General features: G+C 41.0%; 1 protein-coding gene across 5 annotated transcripts in view; it reads right to left on the bottom strand.

Moving 5' to 3' along the window:
• The window catches only part of LOC311059338 (stromal membrane-associated protein 1-like), a 120095-nt gene extending 102648 nt beyond the window's left edge, over window positions 1–17447 (bottom strand). For all 5 annotated transcript variants that reach the window (XM_084077155.1, XM_084077156.1, XM_084077157.1 and 2 more), the window contains exon 1: window positions 17137–17447. In XM_084077155.1, coding sequence (XP_083933281.1) covers window positions 17137–17254 — 118 coding nt within the window. In that variant the 5' untranslated portion in view covers window positions 17255–17447. The remainder of the gene's footprint in view (window positions 1–17136) is intronic.
• Window positions 17448–21176: the final 3729 nt, after the last annotated feature.

Below are 21176 nucleotides of genomic sequence, written 5' to 3'. Positions count from 1 at the left end.
GATATGTTACGTTGTTTTTACTATGCCCGTCTCTGCCAGACGCACACACATACACTGGCCCCGGCCCCGGTGGCTATAAGCTATAGGCTGCTAACGAGTCGCCAACTCATTTGCATGCATGCAGCCACAGATAAAACAACACCAGTCTAAAATCAATACATTTTTTATTTCATTTTGAGAAATGTACATCTAAGCATAAGCACAATGATGTATGGGACAACTACTACAACAAAGAAAAATGCTGCGCTATCAGTGACTGTTTTTCCAAAGGGATATGTAATCAAATGGATTATTTACGACGTATCACAACGTCTCATAAACATTGACGGAGAAAACATGCAGCTCACATGACTACATAAGTAGTAAGTAAGTACATACATAATATATATCTGTAAAGGATTCCAATATCAACAAAGTTCAGAATTAAAAGGGGTGTAAATCCACGTGTTGACTGAAGTCAACGTGAACGACTTCCTCCTTTACGGTAAATGTCGTAACGCGGCTGGCTTACAGTCCATCATTATATAATGTATTATCATAAATCATCTCTATATAATTTGTTTAGCATGATATAGTCTGCAACTGTTTCATTTAATTATTTTCGGTGTGTATGTTCTCTGGTTAGACACACACACGCCAAGTGAGCAGCACAGCTCGACAGCCGACTTATTATTTAACCCCCCCCCCCCTTACCGCCGCTGTTGTCGAATATTCAGGTCAGCCCTAATATCAATATCTATATAAGGGAAGATATCAAACGGAACAGGGGATGACAAAGAGGTCTACACTAATAATACAAAGAAAACGTTTTCAGAAGTGACTTTAGGAAAATATAAAATATTAAGAAAAAAACTATTTAGCCCGCCTAAGCTCCTCAAAGGCACTACTTTTTCAAAAAGCACCAGGGACAATTCAGTAGGACGTAAGATCCCTTGTCAAAGTGTACCATAATCTAGGATCCATTCCAAAGGTAAAATTGTATTTAATATCATGCTCTTTCGGTGTTGTGTAGGCTGTAACTAATGCACACACATACGCCTCAGTCAGACAGAGAATTAGGAACAAAGAAAACGGGCAGTAGAGTTATACGTATGAAGAACAAAGCCCGCCTGAGGTCCCATGATATCACACAACACACAAAACAAAGCACACTCCAAAAACACACATACACACATAATTGATAATGCGCTAGCAGTTGACCTGATTGCAAACAAATGACTACTTTCTTTTCTCTCCACACACACAAGCAAGTATGAACGCCCAAACAAAAACTAGTGTAAACATTTGCACACATACACACAAACCCGAGTTGCTGTAAACCAGTGGTTTTATAGTATTGATTATTAATCAAGACCAAAAAGGGAAATTTGATGTCTCTTCGGGACCGAAAATAGTGATAATAGCCAATCTACAAGCTCACGAAGCTTGTTGATCTGCTATGTTCACTACTTCTTAATTTATTTATTTCAATTTATGGAATTTCTTTGTTAGTTTTTTTTATGTATGAAGTTCTTTTGAAAAACGTTTTTTTGGGGGTGGGGGGTATTTTTTTTTTTTATTACAAAAGTTCTAGGAGAGAAACAAAAGGGATATTTACTCGCGACCCATACAAATGGGTCCACGAACTATAACCACTGCAGTAAACTAACAATTGTGTGTGAGCGTGCCCTAAGCAGAGACACTGCAGAGCCTAGATGAGTGACAGCGGAACTTTACAACTAGGGAATTGGGAATATTTAAAGTTTGTGCGTGTGTGAGTGTGTGTGTGCCATTCAAGCATGAAATTAAGGCCCCAACTGTCAACCTGTGTGTGTGTGTGTGTGTGTGTGTGTGTGTGTGTGTGTGTGTGTGTGTGTGTGTGTGTGTGTGTGTGTGTGTGTGTGTGTGTGTGTGTGTGTGTGTGTGTGTGTGTATACGTACGCGCGCATGCACACATGCACATTTATACTTTTGAGTGTCTGTTTTACAGTGCATGCATTCATATCTATAAATATACAGTATATACATACACATTATATAGTATACTATGCATACTGTAAATACACAGTATATACAGCACATATGTAATTTTTTGCATGAGTGTATGTACTGTATGTGCGAGTCTGCATGTGTGTGTGTGTGTGTGTGTGTATCTCAATGGGAAAGTGTGACAGTGACGAAGATGACAGCAGCAGACAACCGTGTCATACCGTTCTCTCCCTCAGACCTGTGGCCTTTCAGCGGCCTGTCAACACGTTTACCAGGACACACCCTGATGACTGTCAATGGTAGGGCCGTTGAAATGCTCAGGGGGGGGGGCATCTGAAATGTAGAAGCACTCTCTGTTTGCAAGGGCATTCAAGGTGCAATTTGTGCCATTTCACCTTGTCCCTGAAACTGCAACAATATCCTCCCTGATTAAGAAGTCTACGCCTAGCCCGGACAGTGTCCCTGTGAGACTATAATGGTTAGGTAACATAGAACTTCTGTAAGAAAAGAAATCAGATTCTGGTTTAGATGGCATGGCAGTTGGATGGCAGTTTTTTGAAAAAGAAGCAATTGGGAGACTGCCTAGTTAAATGTGACTTGTCTCCATCTTAAATGAAGGTCTCATCCATCCCAGATGGAAAACGTCCTGTGGTGCATGTACTCAATGTAATTATACTTACCGCTGCACCGCTTTTTAAGCAATAAGCACCCATATAATGGGAAAACTATATCCATCAAAGTGCCCATAACGTGTCACATAATGTCAGATTTATTTGATAACCTGCCCCTGTGCTTTCCATAAGCACCGGCTGCCGGCCAAACAGCCAACTTCTCATTTAAGTCCAGCTGGCTACTTTATTATATTAATGCTTTATTGTAGTAAAATAGTTTGTTGTGTGCATTTACAAGCACTAGCCTCCACTTCAAAACAATGCAAGCACGCTGACAGAGAAATGGGCCAGTTTGTATCAGTCCTGCCCGCAAAAGCTACAAGTGTGTGTGTATAATAATAGAATATAATATATTACATATTTTGACAGATGTGTCCAAGCATGTCTTTGAAGTCTTGGCTGCGAGTGTGTATTGGTATGGTATTATGTAGCCACCACACATATTATTTAACTTGCTCACAGGGTTCAATGTTGCAACCACAAATAATGCATTTTAATGTGCATTATTTACAGTAACGCCTGGAGAGGAAACATGGATGAACGGGGCTGTGCCCTGTTCAATAAAATTGCACAGAAGTATTAACCTACACCGTGACAGTAATACAGTATTGGTCATAAATGAGCTGCTTAAATAGCAAAGCTCAAAGAAAAAGTGGAGTGCTTCCGTAGAACACTGGAGAACTTAGCATCAGTATGTTTAAGGAGACTGCTACTGTAGTCCATTCAGGTCAGCCTATACAGTCACTAAAGAAAAGTTGCCTTGTAGCTACAAAATCCAATCTCATTATCAAATTTAATGAGATGAATGGAGCGACGCCTTATAGCTACAAAATTCAATCTCATTATCAGATTTAATGAGATGAATGGAGAAACAATTTAAAACCAATACATAAATATGGAAAACGGGGTGTGAGTCTGCAGTTCTGACAAGTTCTGGCAAAGGGGGAGTTTGTTAAACAGCTTGGGAGCCAGGAGGGAGAAGAGTCTAAAGAGACAGTATGTGGACTCTGTGTAGAGCTCTGTGTCTTTCTGTGTTGGCTGATCTAAGTAAGCGGGATGAGGTGTGGGGTTGGATCATATCCTGAAGGTATATGGCGGTGCCATGCGCTTTATCTTTGTCTATTCTTGTGTAATGAATGAATGAATAAATGAACAATGTAAGAAAACACAAACCTACATATGTTAGTGTATAAAAAACTAAAAATTAATCCTTTCATCAAACTAAGAATTCTAAATCGCATTCTAAAGTTAGGTCTTACACATAACTATTTCACTCGTATGAACCCAAACATGTCAACCCAAACAGGTTGGCTAATTCCAATGTTACCTCCTCTTCACAATTGGTAAATTCATTATAGAACACAACTACAGCAATTAACAGACCTCGCAATTAAGTGATGGTTACACCTTCAAGAAAATGGCAAATAATAGAACAAATGAAGATATATATGATATTTGGAACTTTAGCAGCATCATATGCAGGTGTGTACAGCTGCTTTTTTTGAAAAACAAATATACTGTAACAAATACATAGAGATTTTGTTGAAAATCAGTGTGATATTTTATACACCAAACAGCTCCGTCAGCTTAAAATTATACTGTACGTTTTGGCAGCACATTTGTTCTTAGCCTTGAAGAAACTTAAAAGTATTTAATAAAATCTCCAAAATGGTCCATTTATATAAGGGAGATATGCGTGCTGACTTTGTTCTTCCACCACTAAATGGAACTAGAACCTCAGAATCTCAGTAGACCTCCGTTTTGTTCTAGGTGTAACCCATCACTTAATTAAAGGCTCTGTTCATTGCAGTAGGTGTGTGCTTTAATGGCTTTACTAAGTGTGAAGAGGAAGAAGCTTTACAATAGGATCCTGTGTGGGGGTAAATAAGCATCAAACTACTAGTTATGAGCAAGACTTCACTTTAGAAAGCGGAACATATTCTGAGTAAGAAATAATTTAGAGTTACTTGGACACTATTAACACCTGCAGTTTGTTAAGTATAGATCAGAGAATAACTATTCTTGTAGTATTACAACCTTACTGAGGCCCATACTGAGCAAAGCACAGCAAGATCGTAATTTATGTACAACAACTTCCTCCTTACTATTAATAAGTGGTAATTAGAAGGTTATTGAAGGAAAAGTCAAATGATAATGGCATAGTACAGTAGTCAGTAGTAGAATATGGTCATGCAGAATTAATAAGGCATTGAGTGCCTCATCATTATTGATAAAGAGCCAATAATGCTACTAATGGTGAAGAATGGTGAATGTGTGTACATTATATGAAGTGTTACTGGGGTGCAACAGTTAATCAAACAAACCGACTTAATTGATTATTCCCTAGCCTCGGAAACCCATGGCTTTTAATTATTCCCAAAATAATCAATTTGAATAGAATAATGGATAACAAAGGGAAAAAATCGGATCCTAAAGCTCACTTGCATGCAGACCTATGGTGTGCAGTTTCTACATTTTATGATTAATTTGTCCATATCATTTATTTTTTTCAGCAAAATGGCAACAAATATGCAATGAAAAGATTCAAGGACTGGCTCTGAACTGGTTTCAAGCTGAAATCCTATCGGGATATCTTGCAACCTACTTAAAGTTTTGGTACTGACTCTCTGGCTGATAAATGCTGCTCGAAGGGCTGAATAAAACATTACTATGCTGAAATTAAGTGCAATACCCCCTTTTAATGAAGGTTAAAAGCTTCTTTCCAATTAATAAGTGCTGCTCTTGGACCAAGTAAATCACCCCCAGCAGCTTCACATCTTCAATTAAGGCTGAGATGCTGCAGCCAGGAATCTGAGCCAGGCAAGAAAAGAGGATGCTTTGTAGTTAAGTGACGCACTGCTCCCTGGTGGTCACTAGGTGTACTGCACGGCTGAGTGTTAATATAGGCTACTTTGCCAAGGACAAGATCTCATTTCACAATGCAGTGATTTCCACACATGCATGTACTCCATGTAGCCATTAGCTAAGCACATATTCACACACACATAAGTGAACATACATGTGCGCACACACACACACACACACACACACACACACACACACACACACACACACACACACACACACACACACACACACACACACACACACACACACACACACACACACACACACACACACACACACACACACACACACACAATGGTGCATTATTATTTAACCGATGATGAATAAATTACATTAGTGATAGTAGAATTAGACCATGTATCAACACAGAACAGTCATGTTAGCCAATATGTGAGAAAAAGTGAAGCTGATACAAAAATTGCAGGGTTGAAGAGAGGTTTCATTGCCCAAAATGACCTCCACGCCCACTAGTTTATTAACAGTACTGTACAATAATCCCTTACATTACAAGATAAGGGATATTTGTAGCCATTTTGTGAGCCTGACAATTTAAGAGCCTGAGGATTACAGCACCCAGATCCCTGAGCAATGATTCCTAAACTCTAGCAACACAGGATCTATTCAGACAGACAGATCAACAGAAAGTAAGCCTGGCGTGCCACCTGCTGGTGATGAGAGGATCAGCAGGGGAGCCAGACATAAGTAAATACAATCCCAATGGTTCTGAACTACCAGCCTGGGGACTCTCAGCTGTTAAAGCTGGTTTTCAAATTGCAAACTAATTAACACCTGGTTGGGACTGAATCCAGCGGGACCAGTTCAATACCTGGTGGAATCGAACACACAGCAGCAGTCTGGAGGTAAGAACCATCACAGAGGATGACTCATAGAGAAATAATTGTGTTTTCCGGTGCCTGGTAGCTCAGCCAGTTAGTACACAGACCATATGCTCCTTGTGAACGCAAGGTTGGAATCCAAACCCTGTCATGTCTCACATGTCCTTCCTCTCCCTCTCTCTGCCCTTGCTTTCCTGTCTCTCTGCATCTGACGTTTTCAAACCTTTTGTGCCCAAGGCACACCAATTAAATGGGCTAGCCAAAATCTCAAACCACACCTGTATTCATAGTGCAAGTAGCCTATAATCTACAAACCATGGCATGCAGCCATAGATTTGGCTAAAACAACTATGACTGTGAAGAAAGCAGCTGATGCACAAGAGTAAAGACAGTTCTATTATCAAACAACACTCTGGCCCCTCAGGTCAATGATGTGTCCATTAATACTGTTAGATAGAACAGATTTAGGAGAATCATCGAAAGACATGAGTAAGGGGGTACTATTGGCATGACAAAACGTCTCAAGGGGTAGGCCTACACAAGACAAAAAAGGTGGGGAATCACTGGTAGAGCAGTGGTTCCAAAAGTTTGCAGCTCAAGACCCAAAAGAGAAATTAGACGTTTCCCCGGGACCCAAGCTAGTGAAAATATCAGATCTGCAAGCTCACAACGCGTCACCTCGCGCCACGCTGCGAGCTTGTAGATCGGCTATTTTCACTACTTCTTCAGCTTGAAACCAGTTCAGAGCCAGTCCATGAATCTTTTCATTGCATATTCTTAAACCTTTTTAAAATGTATTTATGGATATTAGATTTTTTTTTCATTTCCTTTATCAAATACTTTTGAAAAATGTTGTAATTGTTTTGAATTGATGTAGTTGTAATTTGTTTTGTTTAAACTTTTTTAAGTCTTTGGAATATAACGGAAAAAAGGAGATATTTATTTGCGACCCATAAAAATTGGTCCACGACTCACTGTTTGGGTGGTGGCCTAGAGGATTTATGTTGATTCCATAGACAAAAGACAAAAACAAAAACACCAAGTACCAAAATACTGTCAACAAACTTAATGAGGGAACTTTTGACACAACACCCAAAGTGATGTACTTGACATGTCATAAAGAACAACTCTAAAAGAAGCATAATGCATTGTTTAATGCATGGGGTCCTGACTTCATGTCACACATACGTAAGTGGAAGGTGGGGCTTCCAGATACCCGACCTCTCACATTGTTTGTTTGTGTGTGTTGTGTACCGTCCTGTGTGATGTGATGTGAATGTCACGTGAGGTTTAGGTGAGCCCAGTGCCCACCACAGATGGGCATGGATGAGTAGTCCAGGGCTCAGCACAGAGATGGCCTGATTAACTGTGCGTGTGCGTGTGCGTGTGCGTGTGTGTGTGTGTGTGTGTGTGCTCTAAAATCCCAATAGACCAATTATTTGTTTACCAATATTGAGACTGGATGCACAGGTGATTGTTGCATGCAATCAATTCTCAACCTGTTGTTTCGGGGTGCGCTGGTTTCAGCACACCCCAACCCCCTCTTGTGTGTTGGCTGGTGAGGCGCATCCTAGCGAGACCTGACAGAATGGGTTTCATTGCACGCATACTGGTTGCACGCATACTGGTTCTTATCAGTGTGACGTCGTCTGTTAAGGGGTCTATACTGTATGCATGAGAGTGTTGCAAGGTTTTGATTGATTTTTTATTGAGTAATGTCTTAACAAGTTTGAAAACCCTACAGCAGTACAGTAAAAAAGGGAAGAAAGAAAAAAGACGATGCTTAAAGGATAACACAAAAAGCCCCGGGGTGCTTGTTTCTATTGTGGTCCATTGTACTCAATTCATCATCATGACATATAATACATACATTATCAAGGTGTGTCTTTTATGCCAGGCTGTGGGTGTATGTCATTAAAGGGGCATGACAACCTGATTTTTTTGTTTGCTTTCTGGTGCAGGTTTTTTTTAAATACAGAAAGGTACAAACATGGCATAAGGCTGACCTTATACAGAGGTACGCCGTGATGTAAGCAATGCAGCTGCAGCTAATAATATTAATAGTGGGTGTGTTACATTTAAGTGTGCCACGAATTGACAATACTGTTTCCTATTGTCTATGCTTGCACATTGGCTCACCCATGGCTCTGGGTACAGTTAATTTAACACACCCATTATTAATTGTATTAGCTGCGGCTGTGTTGCTCAGTCGGTGCGGTGGAGAGCTACCTTAAACAAACCCCACATGTCCGCTACAGCATGTCAGTCAGTGTGTGTTTCTCTGGAGGTCATCAAAGCTCTCTGAGCCTAGCTACCTACTGTGCCAAGTTCTCTGTGTGTGTGTGTGTGTGTGTGTGTGTGTGTGTGTGTGTGTGTGTGTGTGTGTGTGTGTGTGTGTGTGTGTGTGTGTGTGTGTGTGTGTGTGTGTGTGTGTGTGTGTGTGTGTGTGTGTGTGTGTGTGTGTGTGTAGTTTATAGTTCTCCCTCAGAAAATACAAATCCTTTCATGCTTACTGTGAGTGGTGTGCATTTCAAATCACATGGGAGGGACGAGTTTGTGTTTAGAGCGGAAGGTGAAACTTTGAGGCTAGACTGAGAAGAAGCTAAGGACTTAATAGCTAGGATCAATAATACCATGATAATGAAGAGAAAGAGTCTCTCTCTCACACACACACACACACACACACACACACACACACACACACACACACACACACAATATAGGGCATTGTGCAGACGGAGTGGAATTACAGCTGAGGAGCTCAGGTGAGTCACCACACTGCAGTGGTCAGAACAGAGACGCCACACCCAGACGCAAGGCCTACACAGAAAATTCTTCATTGTTAATTTAACTCTGAGAGTGTGCAAATGTAACACTTATAGGGTCCATTTGGGTACATCTTGTAAACTCTTACAAGTGGATAAATTAACAGACGATTTGTTACGCGAAAGCCATCCGATGTAGAGTATTTAGATAGGTCTTGGAACAAAAGCAACTGTGTTATTACTGCCCTACTGTATGTGCTATTAGGCCAGAAATAGCTAGCTGTGTGACAGAACATGTGAGTCATGCGGTGAGGCTGGCTGAGTTCCAGCCTATCAAAGGATCCTCCTCCATGAACAGCAGTTCTACAGTTTATAGACTACGTGGTTTGTACTTTCTTTATAAACAGACACAACAAGAGAGTGTTTGATCAAACCCATATACGGTATAACCATTCCTTTTTATTATTATTTTTATTTATTTTTACGTAAAATAGTGAAAATAGTCTACAAGCTCACAACGCGTTACATTGCAAGCTTGGAGATCTGCTGTTTTCACTACTTTTGTTCGACACTCTGCCTGACAGCAAAGATATGTTTCAAAATGTCCAAAGAAGAATACCCGTTTTTGTGCATTTTGATTTTGAAACATAAGTTTGACCTGTGTGTAAAGTGAACTAAGTAGGTAAGTAGCAAGCCATGTGGCCCCGAGGTCAGGAGCCTATCTCCGGTTTCCTTATAGCATCAGGCAGCTTCAAGTGCAAGTACACCCTCTGGTCGTGACGCGAGTATGTCACAGGAACTTACCCTAATCCAACCCTGGCCTTGATGCTCGCTGTGTGCCAAGCAGGGAGGCATTGGGTACCATTTCTATTGTCTTTGTATGACTCAGCTCTGTTACTCTGCACTGCAGTCTGTAGTCTCCTCAGATCCCACTCTGGACCTGCGTCCTCTGCCCAAGCCTCAGTTACAGGCTCCAACTTCCCCTAGCCAGCAGGCCATCTTCTCCATGGTCTGCAATAAATATCTTTCACCTTAAATACTGTCTCCTCCTCTGTGTCTGCACATGGGTTTACCAGCCCCCCATAGGTACGATAAGATCATGTTTATTCAACATGTGTTACAAGGTGGTGTACAAAGAATTAAGTCATGAAAATAAGTTAAAAACAGGATAGGTCAATAAACAGTAAAAACACCACAGAAGATGAACACATTACTCAAAGCTGATAAAAACAAGCACTTGATATTGTAGTCTTTAGTAGAGATGTACCGATACCAGTTTTTCCTTCCAAATACCGATTCCGATACAGATTTTTTTATTAAAAAAATCAAACCCTGTGTGAAGGAAGCGGTGCCTTTGGGGCGGGGCTTAACTCATTTCAGTTCGTCCCTATTGGTGGTCTGAGTCCACTTACCAAATTGTTACTTGGTAGCATGCTGCAAACTGGAATGATGGCTGTTTAAAGCCCAGCCGATGGGCAGACAGAGGGGGCGGGGCTTAAGTAATTACAGTTCGTCCCTATTGGTGGTTTGAGGCCATGTACAAAATTTTAACTCCGTAGCATGCTGCGAACTTGAGTTATGGCTGTTTGAAGGCCAGCCAATGGGAAGACAGAGGGGGCGGGGCTTCAGCAATTCATGCTGGTCCCTATTGGTGGTCTAAGTCCACATACCAAATGTGGACTTGGTGGTATGCTGCAAACTGGACTTATAGCTGTTTAAAATCCCGTGCTCATCCCGTGCTTCCACGGACATAATGTGCTCATCCCGTGCTTCCACGGACATAACATACGCTGGGGGTCCCTGGACTCCTCTTTGATAACTTCAGCAATTCATGCTCGTCCCTATTGGTGGTCTAAGTCCACATAGGATATTTGAAGTTGGTGGCATGCTGCAAACTGGAGTTATAGCTGGTTGAAGTCCCGTGCTCATCCCGTGCTTACACGGACAGTACATACGCTGGGGGTCCCTGGACCCCTCTTTGATAAGCAGTGGCACGTGTGGCCAATAAGAGGAGAGATGGCAGAGGCAAGCTCCATGTGTGTGTGTGTGTGTGTGTGTGTGTGTGTGTGTGTGTGTGTGTGTGTGTGTGTGTGTTGCTTCTTTGCCGTGCTCATCCCGTGCTGATACGGACGGACGGACGGACGGACGGACGGACGGACGGACGGACAGACAAAGTCAAGTGTAGAGCGGTTGGCACCGCTAAAAAGATCTAGGACAGTGGTTCTCAAAGTGGGGTCTTAAAAAGGGTTCCTTGAGGGGATACCGAATGGACCTTTACGGGTCTGTAAGTCTGAGAGTGTACAAATGGAACCAAATGGACCCGTAGGATCCATTTGGTTCCATTTGTACACTCAAGAGTTATGATGGTCCTTGAAATTAAATAGTTTGAGAACCACGGTCCTAAGAATACATAAAAAGTGCAGCTACAGGTTAGTAAAATAATAATGTAAATAGTACAGTAAGAGTACAAAACAGCTGTGCAACATCAACTGAAACATTCAAATTATTACACTGTAATAATTACAGTATCATCATGTAGATAAATTACGCAGATTGGCATACTCGTCGATACTGATAGCCGCATTTTAGGCAGTATCGGCAGCTTTTCCGACACTGGTATCGGAACAACTCTAGTTCTATGTGTCCTTCTCTGACCACAAACGGTTCACGTCCTGTTCTACAGAAGCAGGATGTAGTCTGTGAAGACTACAGGAAAGAGACAGAGGAGATAACGGTGAGATCAGCTGCTTGGGGGCAGCATGCATGGACAAGGGGCATCAAGGCCACTGTGGCCTAGGGGCAGATCATATTTTTGAACTGAGGGAGAACGGTGGCCATAGCCTCCATGACATTCCTGTCCTGCCCTAGGATGTAATATCATACTCTGCATTTCTTATTGCCAGGGGAAGGTGATCCAATGGTTCTTAGTTGTAAGAAACATCACTGGACAACTTCATGGAATACAAAGTTTATGTGTTGTCAAAGAGGACTCTTTCTAATGCTTGAGTAACATTAGCGGCTAGAGGACCAATAATTCTGTCAGGGCCTACAAGTATAGTGAGGACTTTTTTTGTCCAGGTTAACATAAGGGATGACGTGACCGATTCAGATTTTTGCAATTCGACAAATCTGAGGCATTCAGAAAATGTTAAATTAACTGCCATAATGTTTTTAAAAAATGAGAGGCATTATTTTAAGTAAACGTGTTTACTTGACAGTTCCTAGTCATGTCTCTTCATAGTTATAACTTATAATAATTTGTTGGCTACCGTGTTGCTCACTTTAATTATGCTGAAATCACACATCCTCCACGACTGCATAGGGCTGCATTTGTTTCGCTATTCTGTAAACCCCCCAATGCTTTAGTTGTGGAGTTTGATCTGTTTGAACTCTGAATCTGCATGCAGACTGTTTAAATGCGGCGGATAGAAGGAAGAAGGTGTTCTTTCCGACCTAAATCTCTCCTCCTTGCACTGTCATAAGAAACACTGGGTGATAAGGGTCATCATTTTGGAAGCATTACCGTTGCATAATCCATGTATTGCACAGTGCTTGCAGTGTTTTATCCACAGCGTTTTGTCATTGTCATAGGTAATACTAAATGTGTGAAGCCTCATTCAAATAGAATCAATTTTCAGTTACTGTATTGTCTATTTCTCGCTTTGAATGTTTAAAAAAAAAAAACATTCTTGAGAGTAATGTTTAGTTGTAAATTACATTGTGTGTTTGTTTACATGGCTGTGGATACAGCATAAAATCAAGCAGCGCAGTAGGTGCTCTGAGTCTTTGATTAGATGGCGGTCTGTTATAGAGCTCATCGGTCATTATTCAGAAATAACACACCGCTGAATTCAGTGATTGACCAGAATCAGTGCTTGAATCAGAATCAAGCATTCAACCAAGTCATGTAATAATAAAATATATGGCTGCAAAACTTTTAATAGGCTGAGGAAACAGTGTGAGCCAGACCATTAGTATGGGTGGCACACAGTCACACTCTGGGTTATATAGAGGGTACAGATGTGCCACTTTAAAACTTCACACGTTACTGTTCTTTCCCTGAAAGTGGCCTGAAAAGGCATGTTTTCCTCCCTGTTCTGCCCTTAAAATTGCACTGTTTTGCCCCTGAAAAGAAGTTGTCACTACACACCCCCGTTTTTCCCTTCAACAGACACCCATATGCATGAGAACAAAAGAATGTGTGTTGAGAAGGTGTCAGACTCATTATGAGGCGAAAGGTGATTTGAAGAATTGCTCAAATTAATTAGCATCATAAAAGCAGTGATCATCAAAATAATTCATCATTTTAAATGCCCTTCTTTGTCCCTCTTATTGCCCTGGGAATCCCCTGAAAATGTACTGTCTTGGCGATGGCAGGACATCTGTACTAAGGTAATGATTAGGCAGAGTTATTTCCTCTCTCACTGTGTGAAGGGAGAGAGCAGAGCCTGAGCAGAGAGAAGAAGAAAGACAAGGGATGGGGAGAGTGGGAGGGAATAATGGAGGGTTGACAACATGGAGAGAAGAGATAAGCAGCACCTTTCTCTCTGCACAAGTCACACACATGCCCATCATCTCTCCCACCCTGCCACTTTCACACTCACCTCTCTTGGCAAGAAGTACACTTACACTGTACATGTAAGCGGTATATGGCAACCTCCCACCACCTCAGAAACACCCACCAACACACTTATTAAGAAGGATTAATAGGACTAATTCCTAACACATGGTACAAATTGTCCACTCACAAGAGAATCACACAAACACAAGCTACTGTATAAGTCCAACTTGTCATGCATGTAACAACACAATCTAACATACAACCTGCAGTACTAACAATGAAAATGAGTAAGACCAGTAATAGATTAATGCACTAGACTATAATCTGAAAAATATCCAACACGATTCTACAAATTGCACAACAAAAATTCACACTGAGGAAAGAGTGCTGTAGTGCATTGTGTGCCACGTGCATTTCACAACAAAAGACCAGAGTAACATAAGTGGGGTGTGGCATACACAAGGCTTTACAAAGTAACCTGTAGGGGTTGAGCGCTTGGAATTCTGGGAAACATGACAAACACTGCCTAGACTCCAAATGTTTATCAAACAACAAACTTGATAAACTAGTCAGATCCAATAGCCCTGAGCCCTGTCAGTTAGGGGCTATTGGCTCTGCCTAACTAACGTTACACTCTTATTTGGTGACCTAATATAAGCTAACATTTAACCACTTTAAAGCCAGCATCCCAATTTTGGCATAGTAAGTGAAAATGAAAAACAAATTCAAAGATATTTTTTTTAAATAAAAATCTACAAGCTCACAACACGTCATGCAATGACACGTTGTGAGCTAGTAGATCGGCTGCTTTTGAAATAATTCATTTTTTGTGGTTAATTACAGTACTTTCAAGATCAAAACCAGCTTTCCAATTGGCTCTGTGCATCACTGTAGTACCGAGTTTCCAGAAGGTGGCATGTTTCCTGCTCCGGTTCAGTGTCCCATAGCTTTGTTTGATTGGCTCAGAAAACACTATTTCCACCTTTAGGGCACGGTCGCACTAAAATATGGTTGCCCACTGTTAAACTCAGGTTGTGCGTGGCCGCCAATTTTTTGCAGCCAGTATTGTATGGCATGTACCAGCTGGCGTATAGAGTGCATAAACGCAAGATGTGAGCGGCACGCGGAAAGATGCGCAAGACCATGAATCCACGCATTTGCATTGACAAAGCATTGGCAGATTCCACACCATAGGTAAAATAAAAGTGCGGTGTGACCGTGCCCTTTTGCGAGTTTCCCGTTCAAACCCGCTGCCTAGCATAACTATGGGGGAAATAACCGGAACAGGAAAACAGGTATGCCACACCTTATGGAAACCTACAGTTATGCACAGAGGCGATTTGGCTGTCTCGTGTGATAGTATGCTACTTTGACCTGTGTTTACATATCAAAAACTATACCACCAAAATACAGCGAGAGGCCAATGTGTTTCTACAGGTTTATGTTTTTTTATTATTTTGTAAATACAGGTCAAATGTACTGTACATACAATGCCTTTAACCCTGGCCACCCACCCACCAGCACAATCCCTTGCCCTCTGTGTGATAGGCCTACAGCTGAGGATAGGCAACGTACTGATGTGGGTGTTTTTGAAGATTTCATACAAACACACCAACTCAAAAAGACATCTTTAACTGTCAAGCTGGGAGGAGTCCACGTGACGTCTGAAGGTCATAAATAACAACGTCTATAATGACATAACATGTGTAGAACTAACACAGTGTGAAGGCCACGTCATTCTATGCAAAATAATATCCATGTAACAGAAGGGTGGGGGGGGGGGGGGGGCTGGCCAGATGCACGTGAGAAACGGATCAAAGGAAATCCACTGAGATTGACAGAATGGGATCTGACTGCAGGCACTGGTGGAAAAAGTACTCACATTTCTTACTTGTGCACTTGTGTACATTGTGAGCTTTTAGAATCGTATATTTTCAAATGGCCGAAATGTAGGGCTGAAGTGGGTAATGTATGTTTTGTAATAATAATCAAAATATACAAAGTAACTAAAGTTTTCAAATAATTGTAGTGGAGTAAAAAAGTACAATATTTGTCTCTAAGATGTAGTGGAGTAGAAGTAAATTAGTAGAAGAAGTAGTACTGAAAACTGGAAAAACTAAAAGAATTACCTCATGATTGTACTTAAGTACAGTACTTAACTTAAGTAAATGTACTTAGTTACTTTACACCACTTACTGCAGGAAAGCGTAGTGAAAACACGTCAGCACAGTATGATGACGTAAAACTCTAATCTCACTCACAGGTGGGGGGGGGGGTTTGGTTTCCCAGCCAAAAATGTAATAAATAGTGTGTGTATTGCTGCTGCTGACGTGCACTGCTTTATTCATTTGGAGACCTGGGTACACACACACACGATGCGTTTTCCGTTCATAAATAAACCAGTCAAGGACATGACATGGATACTGGATACTACTACAGCAGGAGGGATGCGATCGTGCACGCGCGCGCACGCAAGCGTCTCACACACACACACACACACACACACACACACACACACACACACACACACACACACACACACACAAGCTGACCATGACATTATTGGCGTTACGAGCGGCTCACTAGTCACTACACAGACATTGGTGACCTATCGAATTTGGTGACTGCACACATAGGCTTGCTGTTTTGCAATAGGGGGCGGATGCTTATAGCATGGAAACAGAAACACGTTTATATATTTTAGATCTGGTGGAATTTTTGTTATGCTTTATATCAGATAAATACTGGGGATTAATGCTGCGTAGAAAACATTGTACACAATGTTAAAAGGCTACAAAAAGCCTTCAGAAAAATGTACCAGAAATGACTTCGATGCAGCTTAACTAAACAAACCAATACAACCGAGCCCTGAAACATGACTGTCATATCATGACAGTCGTGGATGAACTTCAACCTGGTGTTTGCACTCCCTCCCTTCTTGGCCCGTACATCTACATAAACGTTCAAATTTCAAATATGAAGTGCTCACCCCATGGCCACGGATGTTACAATTATGTATGGGCCCTCAGAAGTACCCGTATCTTCCGTATTGTTCAATGAAAAGCATTTTAATCCTATTGGTGGCCATTTCTCTGAATTTTCTCCTTATACTTTCAACTACGCGACCCTATCGGTTGGGAGGTATATTGCACTCCAAGACATTATAACTCTATGAGAAAATGGCCACCAATAGGATTAAAATGCTTTTTATTGAACAATATGGAAAATACGGGTACATCTGAGGGCCCGTACATAATTTTAACATCCGTGGCCATGGGTTAAGCACTTTATAATCTGAAATCTGAAAGTTTATGTAGATGTACGGACCAAAAAGGGAGAACGTGCAAACACCAAGTTGAAGTTCATCCATGACAGCCGTGACAGACGACCGTCGTGTGACCCATGGCTACAATAAAACCCAACACCAATAAATGGACAAAATCAACACCAGTGGTGTTTCAGCTCACCTTTGGCCTCGCAGTCAGCACAATACTTGTTGTCATCCTCCCTGAGCATCTGAGACAGAATAACCTGGTGCTGCTCATTCAGTTTCTGGGCTTTCTCTCTCTCTGAGCGCGTCGTCATCTCTCCACAGTGTGTGTGTACGGCCTCTTGCTGGGTGCTGGGTTAAGGTTAGACTGCACAAAACACACTGACACCTTGTTGCCCGGATCAAACTTTTCTACTTCTCATGTATTATAAAAGCAGGGACATCATCATCATGCATGCAGATTCACACAGCAGCAGCAGCAGCAGCCAGCTTGCATTCAGCTTTGTAAACTGCCAAAGGAATATGGTTGCCATGCATCGACCGTTACGTTACTTCAAGTTCATCTCACTGTCCTTTCAAAGTAAAAGTCCACACGGGTAGACTTGGCTTTTGTGTTGCACGGCCCAGGTAATTAAATCTCAGTATGCAAAAATAATAATAATAATAATAATAATAATAATAATAATAATAATAATAATAATAATAGTTTTAAAGGTGGGGTAAGTGATTTACTTTTTGTTAAAATAAGTGTTAAATAGCTCTATATTCTGATAGTAATCATTGCTATAGAGTATTTGTTCAGTAAAAGGAGTCTCCCATGTCTCTCCAGCTCTTTATTAAACAGAAAATGCATTTTCAGAGTTTTTGATTGACTGATGTACTTTATTTAGTAAGACATGAGAACAACAGTACATGGAAGTACAAATTCACAATACAAGGTCTACTAAACTGGAAGGCTCATAAAGCACTAAGCTTGTTTAAAATGAATGAGATCCCCAGGCACACAAATCATGATGACATATAAGAGACAGACAGATATACACACTCCTATACAGAACGTCATACAATCATCAGCTTACAGGTTACTGGTATGAAAAATAAAAAATATGTACAAGGTTAGGTTAGGTTGTTTGGAGCCTTGTTTTTAAGGCCTTGGTGTTGTGATATCATGAGGAGCGTAATCGAAATGACCTTGTATGAGGGCCCCTGCAAGAATCATCAAGGTATTCTTACTGACTAGAGAGGAAATCCTATACAAAGAGCTCTCTCCTGATTGGCTTAAATGTTGTCACCTACCTAAAAATGGACTATATTCTGTTTACTAAAGAGCTGGAGAGACCCCTGTGACCGAACAGACACTCTGTAGCAATGATTACTCTCAGAATATAGTACCTTTTACAAACATTTTTAAAAAATACCAAAAAATATCACTTACCCTACCTTTAATAATAATAATAATAATAACTAGAAAAAGTGCTCATCGGAGCATAGGTCTCCGCCAGGTCAGGTAGGTTATTGTGGGCCAGCAATGTTCGGAATTCGCCAATCAGGGTGTAATATGAACAATCGGAAAGATCCGTCTTGATCACATGACTATAGAGATAATGTGTACCGATTTGCGTGATGGATAAAATCTATAGGAGTAATATAAAAAAAAATGTTTTGCAAAAATCAGCCTCCTTGTGGCGCTATAACAGGCCGATCTGAAAAATATGGGGCAGAGGTTCTACTCTGGCACCCATGCAGGAGTGTGCGTGCACACATGCAGTTTCGCTGCCATCGGGACAACGGTGCCGGAGATTAGCTGTTCACAGACAGACGGACACACAGACAGACACACGGACGGACGGATGGACGGACAGGGTGCAAAACATAGTAACAACACACCAATAATAACAACATACCAAACCACTGCTATCTAAAAAGTTACCTGCTGTATGCCCTTCACCAGCATATTTAGAGCAACAATCCAACAGATCTTTGTTTTGGGCAGTCCCCAGGCCAGAGGCCACGGCCCTCTGACCTCCTCAGATGCCCTCAGCTCAGTCGCCACCCCTGGTGCATAGTCCAATCTTAATCCATTACACCAGTGGTTCTCAAACATTTGTATTTAAGGCCACAGACCGACCGGTCAGACCCGCATAACTCTGACAGTGTACATACAGTATGCAACCAAATGGACCCTTAATGGTTCATTTGATTTGTACACTGTCAGATACAGCCCCAGTCCATTTGGTTCCTAACTATCAATCATTTTGCTGGGGACCCCCTGGAGCCCCCTCAAGGACCCCTGGGTGTCCCCGGACCCCAATTTGAGAACCACAGCATTACACTATACCATTTAAGGCACAAAAATAAGGAACAATACACTGGTTTGGTTTGCATGGTAGACACACAGGGGAACATGTTTAATGTTCAAAGACAACTGTACGGTGTGTTAGACATGGCACAGGCAGAATCTGTATATTCCTAATCATAATTAAATAACTGCTAATAAAATACCACAAAAATACAGTACATGTCTAACATAAGGCTTTCATGGAATGTAGCCTGAGAGGAAAGAATTAAAAACTGCATCATAGGAATAATAATAAAAACGGATCTGACACCAGATCAGTAGGAAATCTGAAATAGAGTAAAAACGATACAAAGAAAATGTTAAAACAATCATAATAAATTAATGGCATATATAATACACGCATGTGATTGCAACAGATACTATTCAACATAATCTACAGTCACAAAACTCAAACTTTGGGTTAAAAGAGGCTTTGTTACTTTATATAAAGGTTATTTGTGAAATATCAAATGATGGTGACACCATTGCATGAGGAATATTCAGACATCGTATAACTGAGAAGAACAGAATGAAAAGCTGTCACCTGTATTCTTCTCATTAGCTCCTGTTGATGCTTAATTCTTCAAAATACTTCATAGGTATTTAACTCGCTGTTTTAGCAGTAGCTGATTAGTGGTTATCACTACCAGTTTTCTTGTGAAAGATAAAGTGCACATCACAGACCTAGATCAAATAGATATTGAACAGAATCATGCATGTGGCATGTTCAAACTTCTAAAGCGCTCCAAACAAAATCCCAGCAATTTTGTGTGTTGTTTTGCAAATGTTTTGCAAAACAACACACACAGCAGCATCCTGAGTGTTAATTCAACCACGCCACTCTCACAGTTAAACACTCAGGATTTTACTGTGCATGAATCCACAAAAAAATACAAAACTTGCTCAAGACTGCAGGAACATTGTATGGCATCTCTGCAGCTTTTAAACAGAGTAAACAGAGCTTGTCGTCACAAGGGGGCAGTAAAGACCAACACTATTGGTAAAAGTCCTGCATCCTCCAAAAGGAGAAGGATCCATGAACTTTGCCAGCTTCCTACAACTTAAGTCAGGGTCAACAGGTTATATACTCTGGCCAGGTGGGCTAGAAGTTAGACAGTTTCATAACAGAAAACTTAAGGTTTGATCCCACCGGACCCATGCGTCCTTGAAGAACACACTGAGCCTATTACCTGCTCACTTATTCAAAGTCTCTGGATAACAGTCAGTGTAAACTGTAAATACATAAAAGTGTAAATGTATTCAGATGTAGATGTGCAACAAAACTGGTGAGTTGCCTTGTTGAATGAACTTTATAATTGGTAATAAGGTGTTTCTGATTCTGACTTCACAAAGTGCAAGTTCAGAGACAAAATTGTAACCAACTCAGAGCAGAGTTCTACAGCATTTTGGACCAAATGGTTTATCGTATTGGTCATAGGATGATGGTCCCAGTTTAACCAATGATACTTGGGCAAATTGACCCCAGTACTTGACAGACCTTATGTCCACACAGAGAGCGTTTTTACATCATGTCATTTCAACCTTGGTGAATTGTTAACACTGGGTAAGAGCGTCAGCTAAATGTCCTAAATACATTAATAAACTCCCACTGTTCTGAGAATTGTTTATGAGTGTGTTTACTTGCAAAGCTGCATCCTGTAACAGAATACAAAGGAATTAATTATCTTGTTATAGCTTATTTACTGTGTATACTAGCCCAGAAATAAATACTTAGTGTTAATTTAACTGCAAGGTGGAGATGGAACCAAATGGATCCTGATCAACAGGAAATCTCAATAAGAGATTTTGGATGTTGTGTTTTGGCCTAATACTAAGACATGCTGCTCATTCCCTTCGTACAGTCCAAATTCCATAGGTTTTCACTCCGGGCCAGTGTG

The sequence above is a fragment of the Gymnoscopelus microlampas genome, assembly GCF_963454915.1.
Source record: "Gymnoscopelus microlampas genome assembly, chromosome: 13".
In the NCBI taxonomy this organism is placed as follows: domain Eukaryota; kingdom Metazoa; phylum Chordata; class Actinopteri; order Myctophiformes; family Myctophidae; genus Gymnoscopelus; species Gymnoscopelus microlampas.
The sequence above is the reverse complement of the archived record's forward strand: the minus strand, read 5'-3'. Positions and strand labels throughout refer to the sequence as shown.